The sequence below is a fragment of the Podarcis gaigeae genome (assembly GCF_964106915.1).
Source record: "Podarcis gaigeae genome assembly, chromosome: 11".
Classification (NCBI taxonomy): Eukaryota; Metazoa; Chordata; class Lepidosauria; order Squamata; family Lacertidae; genus Podarcis; species Podarcis gaigeae.
In genome coordinates, this window is record NC_139687.1 from 52,573,416 (window position 1) to 52,591,478 (window position 18,063).

The 18,063-nt window shown below is 43.2% G+C and overlaps 1 protein-coding gene across 3 annotated transcripts in view; it reads right to left on the bottom strand.

Moving 5' to 3' along the window:
- DCC (DCC netrin 1 receptor) overlaps nucleotides 1-18,063 on the bottom strand; it is a 947,660-nt gene that overhangs the window by 39,126 nt on the left and 890,471 nt on the right. For all 3 annotated transcript variants that reach the window (XM_083702567.1, XM_083702566.1, XM_083702568.1), the window contains exons 22-24: nucleotides 17,305-17,370; nucleotides 7,990-8,152; nucleotides 490-716 (exon numbers count right to left, since the gene is read on the bottom strand). In XM_083702567.1, the coding sequence (XP_083558693.1) occupies nucleotides 490-716; nucleotides 7,990-8,152; nucleotides 17,305-17,370 (456 nt within the window). The remainder of the gene's footprint in view (nucleotides 1-489; nucleotides 717-7,989; nucleotides 8,153-17,304; nucleotides 17,371-18,063) is intronic.

The window sequence follows — 18,063 nt, forward strand, 5'->3', positions numbered from 1 at the left end:
AACCTGTGCGTGCACAGACGCGGATTGCAAACGCTGCCGGTTGCGAACGTGCATCCCACACGGATCACGTTCGCAACCCGAGCGTCCACTGTATAGCCTTTCTTCCAAGGAGGCTCAGAATACACAAAAATCAGCAATACAAAGCAAATCAAGAAAGAAAAGTCAACAGCAAAAAATCTTAAACTTCTCTTAAGCTCAGCACTTTTTTGGAGGGGGAGGGGACATGGGCCAAAGGGCCAAAATTCACTGCGGGATTTTATTTATTTTTGCTTTTTACATTCCACCTTTCCTCCAAGACACCCTTACTTATCATATAAATAACTGTAAGATCAGGTTATCACTTTCATTCATTAAACCAAACCAAACAGAAATTCACAACAGTGGTGGCCATTCACACATTCATCTGTGAGTCATAGAGGGTTTAGTAATTGAGCATCAACAATCTCTATGCATGTGCTGACTGGCCCTTCGTACGGGTAGCATAATTACCAGACTGTGAGGCACTCTTGCTGCCCATCTGAGTTTCAGATTGGCTGTGGCTGCCTGGGGTGATGTCCTGGCAGCTCTGCATCGGGGAATCTCTTCCTACTGGATCGGAACCCGCTGGCTTTTCGATATTCTTCATCTCCATCTCTTCATGGTGTATCCAGAGATCTGGGGGCCGTAGGTCTTTCTGGCTGCCCTTCCTCTTGCCAGCACTGTGAGTGGCACGTTTTCTGTTGGGGAAGAGAAAAAGAGTGGAAAGTCAAAACACCTGAAGTACTTCAATGCTGTGTAACTTTCCATCCAGTAGATAATACTATTTGCATCATCAGGGCTTCAGTCTTCAGGCTCCCAAAATTCTCATGACTAGTTGTGATGAGACCATATAACGCCAGTCTTGAAAGACCTAAACTGGCTCCCAGTATGTTTCTGAGCACAATTCAAAGTGTTGGTGCTGACCTTTAAAGCCCTAAATGGCCTTGGTCCAGTATACCTGAAGGAGTGTCTCCATCCCCATCATTCTGCCTGGACACTGAGGTCCAGTGCCGAGGGCCGTCTGGAGGTTCCCTCGCTGCAAGACGCCAAGTTACAGGGAACCAGGCAGAGGGCCTTCTTGGTAGTGTCACCCACCCTGTAGAACGCCCTCCCACCAGATGTCAAAGAGAAAAACAACTATCAGATTTTTAGAAGACATCTGAAGGCAGCCTTGTTTAGGGAAGCTTTTAATGTTTAATAGGTTATTATATTTTAATATTCTGTTGGAAGCCGCCCAGAGTGGCTGTAGAAACGCAGCCAGATGGGCGGGGTATAAATAATAATAATAATAATAGGAAGTGAAATGGGAGGAATATTTTGTTGAAAATTCTGGGGTGGGGGTTGCAAGGGTGAAATTCACTAACATTTTTTCTTAGCCTATTCAAATCTGGCCAGTGTGGGTGAGTTTACACTTTTAAAATCTATGACTCCACCTAGTTCCTAGCTGTTCCTAGCCATGATTGGTCAAGCTATGGGGTGGGGCCAATTCGTATTTCCTTTGCTTCAACTCAGCTCCCATGTAGCAGTGGTAGCCTTTAAGGTGGACCTTTCTTAAAGAGAAAGTAAACAGTGGAATGTGCAAAATAACTGTTCATGCAACAAATCAGGCTTTGTATTATAGAAATGGCATGGAGAAGATGCCATTGGGGCAATGTTCCAATATAGTATACAGTGATAGATGTCTTGATCTGTTGATCATCCTGTCTTCTGTGAAAGCTTCCTGTGATTTATCTCTCCTGCCTTTTAAGCTCTTATGCCTCTTGAGACCAGGATGACATCTTTAATTCCCAAGGGCATGGGGTCAGATGCCTGGTTTCTGCTTGGTCTAAAAGTGTAATGGGAGTCCCAGCTGACAAAGGATTTCAGTCCCTGTAATAAAGAGTTAAGGCAAGCCATTAAGTAGACAGGAAAGTGAACCTATGTGGGTTTACTAAACTGACTTTATACATCCATAGTTAGGTCTTCTACCAAAAAAGCATCTCCTGAGTCATTTGGGAGAGTCAAGAGGTCCAGTTCATAGCCATAGATTGGGAGATTTACTCAGCTTGACCAGGTTTTGCACCCAGTATGAAGGTAGCTCATGTATGTTTATATATATATGGTCAATAGAAACTACTCAATTCATTTTTTAGACAATGGCAATGCAGAGGTAAATACATTCAACTAGAATAACTGGAAGGAGTTCCTTCAGATGTCCATAAGAACTTAAATAAGGCATTTATTTTTGAGGACTTAAAAAAAAGTTTGAATATAACCTGCTGCTGTTGCTTTTTATAGAGTTGGATCCAGAGAGAAGTGCTCATGTGAGATGGTTTTAGAAGGGAATTAGACAAACGGAGAGTAAGGCTCTCAATGACTTCTAGTCATGATGGCTACATGGATTGGGCTCTTTATATGCTGGGAAGCAATAGCAATAGATGGCTGCTGCATCTGGTTGGCCAGTTTGTGAAACAGGACCCTGGAGAAGATAGGTCTCCAGTCTGACCCAGCAGGGTTCTTCTTGTGTCATATCATATGCTTTCTTCTGTTACATAAAGTGACACCAGTTTTAGCTCCAGCTGAGGCTACCTGCCAACCCCTTCCAGCTAGACATCAGGCCCCACGCTGACAGCATATGTTTGGAGGATGCATGGAAGGAGTCCAATGAGAGGAAATGTCAATCGTGGTTTGAAGGGATGCAGGCCTGCAGCTTGACAGAGCAAGTCATTTGTTAACCAGATGATATGCAACCGTTAAAACAGCTCCCTCCAGAAACAGAGGGAATAGTGTGAAGTTCCCCTTTTAGAAATGCGTTCTTTATGATGCAACAACCACCCATTAGTAGCATCAACCCTTTAATTAGTAGAGCTGGCTTGTGCATCTACACTTCCCCCTCTGTTATGCAGCATATGTTGCATTTATTTTTGACATACATTAAAATGTGTGTGTGTTTTTTATCCAAGGAAGCATTCAGTGTCAGATCCCATTTACCACTTTATGAATATTAATCGCAATATGTTCTCTTGCTGTATGACTTAGGATGTCTGTGCAACTGACCACTCTTCACATTTTTTTAAAAAAATTCGCTTTTCATATGAGAAAAAGCAAGTGCTCTTAAGCAGTTTACCCGCATAGCACATTACTGAGGATGCTGTTTACATAGAATATGGAATTGATTTCTTTTAAAAGGGGTTACATGCAAAGCTAAGGGGACGCGGGTGGCGCTGTGGGTTAAACCACAGAGCCTAGGACTTGCTGATCAGAAGGTTGGCGGTTCAAATCCCTGTGATGGGGTGAGCTCCTGTTGCTTGGTCCCAGCTCTTGCTAACCTAGCAGTTCGAAAGCATGTCAAAGTGCAAGTAGATAAATAGGTACTGCTCCGGCGAGAAGGTAAACGGCGTTTCCGTGCGCTGCTCTGGTTCGCCAGAAGCAGCTTAGTCATGTTGGCCACATGACCCGGTAGCTGTACGCCGGCTCCCTCAGCCAATAAAGAGAGATGAGCGCTGCAACCCCAGAGTCGGTCACGACTGGACCTAATGGTCAGGGGTCCCTTTACCTTTACATGCAAAGCTAAACCATGTCATTCATCTAGTATTACCATGTCCAGGAAATGGAAGCTACATGTGGATTGTCTTGTCTATGTTTATCTATGACTCTAGTTCTGTAGGTCATGGGTGGGGAATCTGTTCCCCTCTAGACATTGTTGGACTCGAGTTCCCATCAGCCACAGCCATCATGGCCAATGGGGGCAGGGATCATGGGAACTGTAGCCCAGCAACAATTGGAGGTTCCTCATCCATGCCACAAACGTACAGTGCAAGCTCTATTTGAAACGTCAAGTCAACTTTTGTTATTTGGGGGGATTTGATTGGTTTTTCAAATGACCATTCATTCAACCTAATTTGTGCTACGCCACAGAAACTTCAGCAATGTTCCCAGAAACTGTAAGTAAGAGGTTATAAATAATGAGTGTGTCATTCCAGACAGATCTTCGGTCTTGCATCAGCGACACTACTGCTGCCTAAAGACTTTAAAAGGAGAAAATTTAGCATTCAGTACATTGTTTATTTCTGCACGTTACCACCAGTCTCACTGATAATAAGCAGTGACAGAAATCTGAGACAAGACTATAGAATGAAAGGACATCAATAACAAAGAAATGAAAATGAATGAGTCATCCAAATGTATGTTCTCCTTGTATAAACATCAGGTTTGAGTTTTGTTCTCAATTATTGTCAAGCTCCAGGACTTCTCAGGAAGCAATACCTCCCTGCAAACTTTCTATAATGAATTTTGTCAGCCTGTTGCAATATAAATGTAGGTCAACCTGGCTCTGTTCTGAGTGAGTCAGTGAGCCAAATCCATTTATTTATGTCAGGCAGCATGGCGAGAAGAATGGTTTTTTTGTGGTGGGAGGGGCTATTGGCTTGTTTGGTTTTTTGTTAATGTTTATATTATATACTTTATGGCTTTATTTTGCATTTTTATACTGTGAACCGCCCTGAGATCTTTGGATGAAATTTTTGACCAGCGATGGGATCAATGGACTAATTCAATATAAGGCAGCCTCATCTGTTCTGCTGAATCTGGACCAGTTTGCAATGCCTTTATTCTGTGATACAACAATTTATATGGTAGATTTTTGTTTTGTTTTATTTTTTAAGAACCCAGACTAAATGAAGGGGACATGACAGTTTAATTTAGTGTGGCATTGCTTACACTTGGGAATCTATTGAGAGCAAGCAGATGCCCTCACTGCCCTCTTTTCAGTGCTTATTAAATACTAGTCTGTCAGGGACAAGGGTTCTAGTCTAGCCTTTTCTCAGGACTGCTTGTCTTCTGTATTTGATTGCTTTAAGATAACTTTTTGTTTGTTAATTATGTTTCTTTGAATGCATATTTGACCTTCTTCCATATTCCTTTTTTTTTTTTTTGCAATGTTTTGTCTGATGTTTTAATGTAGGCTATAAAGCACTTTTGAGATTTCCCCCCTGAAAACTATAAAGCAGTATGGAAATAAAATGAATGAATGAATGAATGAACATAACAAATGAAGGATTGCATTTGTTTGGTATGCACAGCTAAAGGCTTTCAAGAATCTTCTAAATGAATAGAAGTACACCTTGAACTGTGCCAAACACATTTTATGTGGTGCTGCCTTGAATGTTCTAAAATTTCAGTTTTCAAGTAGAAACCAGAGATTCCAGTAAGGCAGAAAACTACTTAGACTGAGTAAATATTCTTCTTCCACCCTGGTTGTGATCAGTGCCATTGTGTAGCCTTGCTACTGCCTTAGTGGCACAACTTTCCCCCTATACTGCTGCTGCTGTTTAACTTGGATTAGTTAGCGAGTGGGACATCTGCTGGAGTAGAATTCAACCCAGCACAAGGGTTCACAGCTAGAGCAATAAACTGTCAAGCTTCCCTCCACATGTGAAAGCACTTTCTATTTATGCACGGGTTCTTTGGATTCCAGCCAGAGTTTTGTATCAAATTTGCCATAATGTTGCTTTCCTAATCATATTGCTGTACTCTGAGGCTGCGCAGTAATGGCAAATAACAAGTGAAACAAGAGCTCATTATTCATTACCATCAGGTCTTTCAATAGCTGGCTGGTATGCAGTTTTTTGTCTTGCCAATTTAAAGCCATTATTGCCCCATATCAGTCCTCCCGTCAGTAGGGATTCTGCTCATACACAGCTGTAAACAGGTACAAAGGAAGCCAAAGGATACCGATTTCAGTTTGCCTCATTGGTCCCAACTGCATGTAAGCCAGTGGTATGAAATACTTGCCTCCTTTTGTTTCGCATGGCTCCATAAAGGGGCCTCAACTGATATCAATGCACAAGGCAGTAAGGAATAGATCGTATTTAGAAACAAGAAATAATGTTGTGCAAATGTGTCTTCTTGCTTTACATGCTGTCACAGAAGGGCTTGGACGGGAAGTGAAGCTCTCCTATGGTCATACACAGCCCAACCACGTCTGCGCTTAGCAGAAAAGAGTCAAGATTTTAAAGCAGAATGCCATAGCTAATGAGTGCTGGAAAAATAGTGCAAAGCGAAAAGAAGAACAATATCCCACGGGGGAAATGGCAGACTTCCTAGTGATGCTACGTTCTTTCAATGCCAGGATATTAATTCTCATTTTTATCACCTTAGCTTCAAAGCCTGATCCAGGCCCATAGATGCTTGTCGTGATAAGTTATAACTGTGCCAGAAGGCATTCTTAACATATACTTAGTTTCCCTCCCATTACTAGTGAGGCCTGTCTTTGTTCCAGATAGCTTTCTAATATAATAGTCACAGATTGATGCTTTTTTTCAGGGATGGGAGGAAAGACCACTCTCCTATGATCAAGTTGCCATATGGATTTTTGAGTTCTTTCTGGTTCTGGGAGTTTATTTTATAACAAACTCAGAATCCATGTAAGCCAATAACTTGTCTCTTATGTGTATTGGATAGGCTTATGATCTTTTGCCGAAGTGCTCCATTTGAAACTGCTTCCTCACCCTAATTACATAATTTATCCTTAACAGAGCTTATTAAAGTTTCCTAATGCATTCTTCAATGCTACTAGTTGGCAGTATAAGGCATACAAAAGTCACTTCGCATTTGTTCTGGTTTCGCTTTACTTCCTCCCACCTCATTTGTGATGTCCCTAGGCATTGTGATGTTGGGCAGAAGACAGGATGAGTAGCTGAAGGTACAAAGGGGGAAATTCAGTGGGCAGCAGAGAATGCAAAAATCAGGGAGAGGATCCAGACAAGGCCTATGCTCTTTCCCTGGCAACTCTGATGCTGAAGCTTTTATAGTTCTACAAGCTTATGGGAAACCTATGAGTTGTCTGGGTGGGTTGACCCACCAAAAAGCATGGGAGGATGTCAGAACCCTGGGAACCTTCAGTCCAGAATGCACTCCAAGGAAAAACAAAGGGTGGCATCTGATTAAGATGCACAGCGTAGACCTGTTGAAATCAGTTAGTTAGTCTTGGTTGATTTATGTCAAGTGATTTCAGGATCTCAGGATGATGTAAAAGGTAAAGGACCCCTGAATGGCTAAGCCCAGTCAAAGGCGACTATGGGGTTGCGGCGCTCATCTTGCTTTCATGCCAAGGGATTTGTCCACAGACAGCTTTCTGGGTCACGTGGCCAGAAGGACTAAACTGCTTCTGGTGCAATGGGACACCCTGACAGAAAACAGAGCGCACAGAAATGCCATTTACCTTCCTGCTGCAGTGGTACCTATTTATCTACTTGCACTGGTGTGCTTTTGAACTGCTAGGTTGGCAGGAGCTGGGACAGAGCAATGGGAGCTCACCCCATCATGCGGATTCGAACCACCGATCTTCTGATCAGCAAGCCCAAGAGGCTCAGTGGTTTGGACCACAGCGCCATCCGCTCCTAATAAGCATAATGTAGTTGAATACTACCCAAATAACTGATCTCAAGGTCCCAGATTCTAGCCTGGTTCTGGCTTTTGATTCTGGGAGATTCTTTGCAGCTCTTCAGTTGTTATTTTTAATTTATATACCACATCCATATCAGAATGGCCTGTCAGCTACAAAGTTCCACTTGTAGCCAACTTCTAACAGTGCATCCTCCACGATGTGCTCTTTGCGCATGCATCCCATGTGCGAAATCCCCCCTAGATCTCTATCAACTCCTTATGTTCCAACAGGTAAAGAAGCCCCATTGTTTCCTATGTTATTGTATTTTTGCCATTATGGGTGTGCATGCTTTACAACTTGGATTTCTGCCTGAGTTATATAAAAAGTGTTGGGGCTGTCTTTCCTGGCCGCTAAATCAAATGAATTTGACATTTACTTGTTCCACAAAAGTGATGAGACTGTGTGAAGAATCTGGATTCCTAAGCATATTTCACCATTGCACGGACTCTACTTTAGGGTGGGGGAAAAACCAGGTTTGCTCTGATTGACTTGCTCCAGAGCAGGATGGAAAGATTGATGGACAGGGATATTTTCCAGTTACTTACTTCCTCTGCTGTGCTGATGAACGCCTGGTACAAATCACAGCCACAATCACCACCACCACGACAGTAACCACCCCAACGGTGACAACGATGATGACAAGAAGGTTGCTGTTCTTCTGGGGTGTTACACTTCCATGAGGAGGGTGCATCTGCCCAATGGGGGGTTCTGCAAGAACATAAAAAGTCCTGAAAGACTGCAAACAGCTATAATGTAGCATTCACAGTTTTCCAAATGAAAAAATAAGGAAGCATGAACCTTTAGCAAATGACTACTGAAGCCTTCTTTGATTCCTTTAAGCTGCTAAAAAGTTAAGGAGGACCAGGTCAACCTGACTATAAAGCTTGGGTGGCTAAGCTGTGGTCCAGTGCTGGAATACAAGTCCCATCATCCCAACAGTTGGTCCTAATGGCTGGAGGTGATGTGAGCTGGAGTCCAAGAACATCTGGAAGGCCAAAGGTTAGCTCCTTCTGCTGTAAAGAATCATGAAAGAGGACAATAGGAATTGGCCTTTGGTCATCTCCCTAAGGATGAGAATAAATGAATGAAAGAAAAAAAATCATCCGAAAATGTTAATAGGAATTGATTGAAAGCCAACTCCGATTAACATTTTTCAGGTGACTTTTTATCACTAGCTACCACTAGCTTTTGAGAACTTTCTAGGATTCAGTTTTCTTTTCATCTTACAACCCAGCAGAACTTACATGTTGATAATTGTACTGCGAGGAAGGGAGGGAGGAAGACATAAAAGGCAAAAATCTGCAACTCTGTAGCGACTTCTACATCTTGAAAACAGATTGTGTGAATAGGCTTTTTATCTGAGAGCCTAGGGTCTTAAACTGTAAAAGTGGAACTTAGAAACTGGAAAAGTTTGTTGTCTGTAACTTGAAGCTTTTTTTCTAGGAGCGTCCACAGAAAACCAGACATTTGGGCCAAGTTCCTCTTGCTTGGGCTGAAGATCTCAAAATATGTATGTTGACACATGTGGGCATCACTTGAAACATAACTATTATGCAGAGTGAGAGCTGGCAAAGATTTCTATGGATTTCTATGAGGAGCAATTCTTTTTTGCACGTCAGTAAGATGTTTTATACTGCAGAAACACATCCTGTGATCTGAGCAGTGAAATATCATGGCTTATGAAAAATATCTGATGTATTTTGATGTGTAGGAAGACAAACTACATAATACTCCACTGGCACAAATTTACTCCCCTTATGCCCCATCCCCACCTATAAAAAACAGATACAATTTAATACCTGCCAAGTGCATGTGGATTTTGCTCTAAAGAACAGGGCTTGCTTGGGAAAGGGGCCATAAAACTCAGGGAATTTATGCTTTGACACATCATGGAAAAGGGGAGATACCCATCCATTGGTCAGAGAAGGAGCAGGTGCGGAGAACTTTTCTGGTAGAACACTTTGCTCCAATTGGGGGAGCAGAGGTGAAGGAAGGCACACTCTAGCTTCTGCCACTCGTCCCCAGGGCTTCGAATTCTGCCTCCTAGGAGGAATGACTGTGCACAGCCTCCCCAATCCACTTTGTGGCTCCCTTCCAATCATCCTGACCTGTCCAGGGTCATCCCCAAGGCTACCTGCTCCACCCTGGATCCATGCCTGAAGCTGTTTAGTAGAGGTAAGGCTAAGGGTTGTTAAAACCCAATTTCTTACTTATGATGAGGAGGGAGGTAGAGGGAGAAGGAGATATCCCCATCTTCCAACCAAGACCAGGCAGGTTTGATCCTGCAGGGTATTACCCAATTGAATGAAGATTCTCAGCATTGCGATGGAGCACCAACCAGCACTGCAGAGAGTTAGATCTTGTGTGGTGCTGCTTCAGGAGGCAGGAAGAAGGAGAGGCCTGGTGGGAAGAAGGGCAGGCAGAGTGGGAAAGGCTCCCATCCTACCTTCCCTTGTGATAATGCAATTGTCCAGTAGGTTCCACCTTTTGTGGCTTCTCCTTCTTCCTACTCATGCCTACCTCTCCTTCCTCCCTGAGAGCCAGTGTGGTGTAGTGGTTAAGAGCGGTAGATTCATAATCTGGGGAATCGGGTTCACGTCTCCGCTCCTCCACATGCCCCTGTTGGGTGACCTTGGGCCAGTCACACTTCTCTGAAGTCTCTCAGCCCCACTCACCTCACAGAATGTTTGTTGTGGGGGAGGAAGGGAAAGCAGAATGTTAGCCGCTTTGAGACTCCTTCGGGTAGTGATAAAGTGGGGTATCAAATCCTAACTCTTCTGATGCCCCATGACAGCCCTGGATTGCTCTGGGATGCACAACTTGGCCCATAGTAATCTGGGGCTGTTTCAACATGACCCAACCAATGCCTGGATTCCTCCAAAATGGCCCAATATGGCTCAGGGCTCAGGTGAATCCAGTGAACCCTACAGCACCCTAATGCCAGTCATTAACCAGTGAAGGTACAGGCTTCCTTCTTGCCTCTTTCCTTTGTATCACATCAATTGAATACTTAGCCTACAAGCAGCAATTATCTTATCTTTAGACCCCTGACAGTTCTTGGGAAATTTCAGGCACTTCCTAAGTCTTAAATAACAACACAGAAAGGAAGAAGCCATTTCATTTACTTCACACTAGCAGCCATTTAGTTAGCAATTGGTGGTGCCCATCATTTTATTAACATTATCTCCTTGAAGATGGGAGAACAGGAGAGATGGATTCTTATTTTCCTGCCCAGTGGTGTTTATGGTATAATGAACCTCCTCATCTGTTGTCTAATCCGAGTGCCTGTTTTATCACTCAGCTCACAATCTGTCACAAATTATGTTAATATATTGGTACAGCACCCTTGATTCAAAATTATGATCGCTCTCCTCTCAGGAATCATTGATGTATATACCAAGCTCGGTGTGATGAGCTTTCTCTGTTTGTGCCAACAAAACCATGGCAAGGAACTGTGCACCTAATTTCATTCTTCCCTGCACTTAGGTCCCCGAAGTATTTGCTGCTGTGCTGAGTGTGGAGGGCAGAGCAGAACTGAGCAGAATAGGGACACCTGTGTGAGCTGTGACTGCTTCGTTGTCACCCTGTGAGACCTCTACCTACCCTGGTATTGGTGCTTATTTTATTCTAAGGAGAATCATTTGGATCATTATATGGGCTCAGGAGAATATCCAGAGGACTACCATGGCTGAAACTCTACAGGTGGGGCCAACTCAATACTTCTTTTTTTTTGACTGGCCGCTCAACCTTATTTCCATACTGGTGAAAGAACAAGTAAAATAGAAAAAATAAACTCTTCTTATTATGTGCTGCAACTCAGACACTTCTTAAAAAAAGAAATCCTTGAGTAATTACCTTAATATTATATAATGACATGTTTCTCACTGCTAAAGCATGTCAAGAAAATGTTGTCATTTCCATGCTGGTTAAGTTTAATATTCTTTGCTTTATTATACTAAACCACCTACTCCAGAATTCATTTTAAGGCTTCCAGTCCTTTCCAAAGGAGATCACTTGGCTCAGTTCAGCTCATCAGTTAAGCCAGGCTGCTGAGGCTCCATGCTGAACTATAATTCCCATCATCCTGGATCACTGGCTATGCTGGATAGGAATGAAGGGAGTTGTAGTCCAACAACATCTGGGGTCCCAAAGTTGAGAAAGGCTGGGTTAGGATGTCTGACTGGAATTTGGGAGCCCAGACTCTGAATCCCCACTCAGCCATTTAGTTCACTGGGCGACCTTGGGCCAGTCGCTCACTCTCAGCCTAACCTACCTCACAGGGTTGTTGTGAGGCTAAAATGGGGAGGAGCAGACCTGTGTGCACTAACCTTGAGGAAAGGTGGGATATAAATGCAATAAATAAATCAATATTTATAGGTTATAACTGGATTTATTCTATGTTTGCTAAACTGTTGATCTTTGAATTCATTGAAACATGTTTTGTAAACTGATTTTGTAAAAAATAACAATAAAAAACCCATGCTTTGTGGAGTTTTGTTTTTTTAAAATTGTAAGCTGCTTTGAGCACAGCTTAATATGGAAAGGCAGCATATAAATAAACTCAACCAACCAATCAGCCAGCCAGCCAGCCGGCTTCCATGCCAATATGACTCTATCTAAATCAGGCTTTCTCAATCTCAGCCCTCCAGATGTTTTTGGCCTACAACTCCCATGATCCCTAGCTAGCAGGACCAGTGGTCAGGGATGGTGGGAACTGTAGTCTCAAAACATCTGGAGGGCCAAGTTTGGGGGGTCCCTGATCTAAATCAAGGCATTCATGTGCATGCTGTCATTGACCTCCACTAATGCACACAAGAGTAGGAAAAGAAACCACAAAGTGGAATCCAGTCTGCATGGGATGCTGCTACACATTAATGACTCACTCCATAGACCAGCCTCCACATCAATGGCTTCATTTCTGACACATGGCAGACATTTCATATGACACTGTTTCTAACCATCTGGTGTGCTTTCCCAATAAATACAGTTTGTTGTGGCTTTACAGGACATTCATGTGTTTACCACTGTAATGTAAAGCCCCCCGCCCTACAAATGTAATGCTTGAAAAGCTAGAAGATTTTAATATTTAAAACCGATAGAGAATGATTGATTTGATGCTATATTTCCAGAAGCTGCTTTCCCACAGACTCAAGTGATGCTGCAGGTATTAATCATCTGAATCCAAAGGGTGCAACATGACTAGCTGGATATAAACTGATTTCCCTTTGCGCTAATCCAAGCTTACTTGGCTCTGCACACATGATATAGTGATGCAAATGAGATTGCGGAGCACTTCTGACTTTACACCAGAGATCTCATAGCACAAAGTCTACAGGGCTTCTCATATAGGAGCTTTATCTTGTACCCACCATTACCTGTGAACAGAGGGTTCAAGACATCTTCTGTCTTTTTATTTTTTAAAAACCAACAACTTGGAAACGATTTTCACATTTCAAATCCTGGGAAACAAACCCAGAAGTCCTTGGCTTCCTGTGAAGTTTAATGCACACAATATGGTTTCCACCACTGACAATGTACATTGCCATCAACAGTCGAGACCCCTGATTTACCCAGGCTCTGATAAAGAAAATTATTAGGTGCAAAACATCATGGAGACCTAATTAAACAGGTTTTACTGATACCATTTATGACTTAGCTACCTAAAATACAAAAAAGTAGAAGTCATCTATCTACTGATAAGCTACTTTTTTTTTAAAAAAAAGGAAGACAGAATCAAGAATTGCTTCCTCATCTTGTGTATGGAAGAAAAAAACAGCCCATCTGATTTAATCAGCTATGTGTCTTGTACTAATTTTCCATTTTTGAGGCTGGCTTTATGTAACCTTCAGGTTACATTTATTTTCTTCTTTTAAATTCATGAATCCCCATTAGGTATGGCGTGGTAAAGGAAAGAAGCTGGTAGCATTCCTTAACTGAAGTTGATAATGATCAGAAGTTATAAATCTTTTGTAAACCATAGGGGTTTTTTCTTCCACAACTTGCAATATCAGGTCAGGCTTAATTAAAATTACATGTCCCATCAGGAGCCTTTACGAGCAAAATGGAAACAAACCTCACGGCATGCATTTTATGTTCTTTTCTAATTATCTGAAAATCATTTTTATCGTGTGAGAGCAATTTTAGTAGCCATTTCAGACATCATCCATCAGGAAGCTCTTCTTATTGAAAGGCAAATATGACTTGTACAACTGTATGCCCCATTCAATGCAATGGGGTGACATCCAACAAGGGGCTCCAATGGCGCCTCTGGAACTGACGTACTTGTTTCCCCTTCATCCCTGGCTGTCACAAGAGCAGATGTGGTGCTTCGTCTGCCATGAACTCTCACTCTTCTTCCTAGGGTGCTACCCTGTGGTTTCTGAAAGGTCACAGGGTATTGCAGAGCCTCTCCTACAAGGTATGACCTGAAAGTTCAGTGAATGGTCACAGAAATCGGACAACGAGAAATATTCGAACATGTATACCTTACAGGTCTTCAAAGTAGGCCTTCTCTAATACAATGCATCATTGACAACATTCATAGAACTGTTGTAAACTTCCGGAGAAGTCCTCTTTTCGTACTACTTTCAGTTCCCTCGTCACAGAAGCTTGGATGTGTGAAATGTTGGGAAATCTGTGCCCTTTCAGTGCAGATTTCAGTTTTGGAAAAAGAAAGAAATCTGGTTGCGCCAGATCGAGAGCATATGGAGGGTAAGGTAAAGGTAAAGGAACCCATGACCGTTAGGTCCAGTCGTGGCCAACTCTGGGGTTGCGGCGCTCATCTCACTTTATTGGCTGAGGGAGCCGATGTACAGCTTCCAGGTCATGTGGCCAGCATGACTAAGCTGCTTTTGGCAAACCAGAGCAGCGCACGGAAACACCGTTTACCTTCCCGCCTATTTATCTACTTGCACTTCATGCTTTCGAACTGCTAGGTTGGCAGGAGCAGAGACCGAGCAATGGGCACTCACCCCGTTGTGGGGATTCAAACCGCTGACCTTCTGATCGGCAAGTCCTAGGCTCTGTGGTTTAACTCACAGTGCCACCTGCATCCCTCATATGGAGGGTAGAACAACTCATATCCTCAGTAACAATTTCACGTGGAATATGCAATGCTTCCACCACCATTCGGACAGAAAACATCGACCCTGCATCAATAACTCACAAACTCCGTCAACATTTGCTGCCGTTCTGCTCGTCAACAGTGTGCCAGAATAAGAGTCATCTTCAATGGTTTGCCACCCTTCACAGAAATGCTTAAACCATTCATACACTGTCTTTCGAGTTACAGCTTCATCTCCATACACAATTGTGTGCATTTTGTGGGTTTCTGATGCCGATTGTATGTTTGAATATTTCTCGCTGTTCGATTTCTATGACCATTCACCGAACTTTCTGGTCACACCTTGTATTTTGTTAGGGATCTGAGTAACAGGTTTGTTTGGGGTGTGTCAGAATGGAGGCACAGATTCCAACACATGGAGTGTCCCATACACTTTCATGGCTGGCATTGTACCAAAGGAAACAAAGGATTTGCGTTGGCCAATTTAAAGCAATACTAATATAGATTTGTGTGGGTGGGTGGTGTTGAGACAAAATAGGGCCTGCTTCTTAACACAGTGCAATTCCCTGGCTCTGCAGTTTATATCTGCTAAATCTACAGTGCATATAATGACTGCTCTGTCATGGCTAGGAGAAGCCAAGGAATAATGAATTTTCCCCCAATTATCTATTCCATTCCCCTCTTTAATCTCCTGAACTTTCTTTTCTCATAGAGACTCTTTTGCTCCAGTGATTCTGATGGCACCCTCACATGGGAAAGGACTGTAAATTTATTGCAGGCTTCCATCCTGCTTAATACCTTATCACTGTCATCTGTTTTCCTAGCTTGTGTGTTGGGTCACAACTCTTTGAAAGCTTTGTTCAAGCTTCTCCTGACCTTGCTTGCTCACCTAGCTCAAAAGCATGATGCTGGGGAAAAAAGATGTATCTAAACTGATCTGCTGAGCCGTTGTAAAGGTAAATAAATGATTTCCCCGGGGAGCTGGAGCTGCGGTGACAGTGAAAAGTCACAATGTGATTCCATGTATACATGGGACATGACAGCAGCATAGCGGTGGACACTAGAGCTTACACCAGGGGTAGTCAACCTTTTTATACCTACTGCCCACTAGTGCATCTTTCTTGATGGTAAAATTTCCTTGCCGCCCACCAGTGCTCGATGGAAGGAGGATTCAGCTTGTGCCATAGAACTCCCTACCGCCCACCTAGAATCCTGAAACACCCACTAGTGGGTGGAAGGGACCAGGTTGACGACCCCTGGCTTAAACACTGATCAACAACACTCTCACAGGATGAAATGCATTAGCGCCATGCAAATCTGCTTGCCCAAAAGGGATTGGACAGAAATACAACATGCAGATCTAGGGATAGGGTTGCCATACATCTGCATGTCCCAGCCATAGCCTAAATATGGCAGTCGGAAACAGTGTCTGGGCGGAAATCGCTGCAAAGTCTGGAAAATCCAGATGTATGGCAACCCATGTCAGAAGTCTAGATTTGGGTGATTTCCCTTAAAAATAGCTGGGAAACTTCTTTTTTGAGATTGTGCAAAAGAAAAGCTCAAAAACTTTGGGCAAGATTAAAAAAAAGCTCAACAACTGTGCCCCCCCCAAAAAAAAACCCTCAAGAACTTTTGTGTCTGGATTTTCACTTTTTGAAATATGGGAAGCCTATCTGGGGATGGCTAGCCAGAAAGCATTTCAGCTTAAGCCAGCTGTACTCAGTTTCTCTGAAGGAATAACCCAAACACCACGAACCTTCTGCTTGTTTCTTTCACACAGAGAAGCCTTCCAAAACCCTCTTGAATTACAGTGGTACCTCAGGTTATGAACTTAATTCATTCCGGAGGTCCATTCTTAACCCGAAACAGTTCTTAACCTGAGGTGTGCTTTTGCTAATTAGGCCTCCTGCTGCCGCCGTGCCGCCGGTTCGCGATTTCCATTCTCATCCTGGGGCAAAGTTCTCAACCTGAGGTACTACTTCCGGGTTAGCAGAGTTTATAACCCAAAGTGTTTGTAACCTGAAGTGTTTGTAACCTGAAGTACCACTGTAATTAGAATAGGAAAGATCTCTACACATCAGATCCATACTTTCTGCACTAAGAAATGCAAACTAACATGCAATTCCTATCAGCCTCTGCCAGCGTTGCCAATTGCCAGGGATGATGATAGCTGTGGTTCAAAACATCTAGCGCCAGATGACATTGCAAATCCCAGAGCTGCTGACTTGATGGAAGCCATTAAGGGGCTCACAGGGCCACGTATCTCAGCTTTTAGCTCCTATGACCTGTCAATATGCTGTACTAATGTTAAGTGTTAAGAATCCTTGTGGTGCTGCCTTGTGGAAAGCTGGGCATTCTCCAAAGTCGTATTTCTCATAATTTCACCAACAAACTCTGACTGTTATGGTAGGGGCTGTGGCTCAGAAGCAGAGCATCTGTTTACATGCAGGACTCAGGTTCAACTCCTGGTATCTCCAGGTAGGGCTGGGAGAGACTGCCTCTCTGAAACCCTGGAGAGCAGCTGCCAGTCAGTTTAGACAATACTGAGTTAGAGGGACCAGCAGGGCTGGTTCAGTATAAGGCATCTTGCTATGTCTTCTTAGGCCAAGTTGCCTGTTTACGACAGCTGCAGTTGACTGTGCCATAGTAAAATGTATTATTCCATCTGATGAATGCAGAAAGATTTGATGAAAGTGGAGACAAGGAGGGGGACACGGATAACAAAGACATTCTGGAGTTTAATTGTATTGAACAAAGAAGGCCAATTCAGAGGAAAATGGTTTTAGTCCATATTTACCATTAAGGCTGCTTCGGTCGATCAGATTTGTGTCAACTGGCCAGTAGGCCCCATCGCCATGACGACCTGCGAAAAGGAAAATGAGCATCAGTGCAGAATGGCTGATATACCTGAGTCAAGACAGGCTCAGTTCTTCAAACAGTCTTGATCTGACGTTTAAGCTATTAGATATTGTAAGAGGAGGTGACTGAACAGCTGCCTGAGAAAAATCTGCCATAAAAGCAGCCTTTTCTAAACCAAATCTCTGAGCACTTTGATGCTCCCCAGCCACATGCAGCTTGTCATTACTCTGCTATTCAGAATTGCTAGTTAAAAGTGACAAAAGAAGGTGAGGATTGTGGCATGAGCTAGAATATTCTCTCTCAGAAGATGACAAACCTGACAGCAGAGATATTCATGCATCTTAAGACAAGTTTAGTGCTAGATGTGCTCACTTCTCAGAGGTCCATTTCCCCCCTCAAAGCTCCACCTTTGACATTTTATTTCTGTGCATGGAAACTGTATTATTCTGCCAGGTAACATCATGTCTCTCTAAGGCAGTGATGGCCAAACTTGGCCTTCCAGCTGTTTTGGCACTACAACTGCCATCATCCCTAGCTAAAAGGACCAGTGATCAGGGATGATGGGAATTGTAGTCCCAAAACAGCTGGAGGGCTGAGTTTGGCCATTACTGCTTTAAGGCACACACATCTGGAGTAGTCAATGGGGAGCCCAATAACAGACTTTAACAATGCTAACTAAGGCTGATGGAAGGGCATC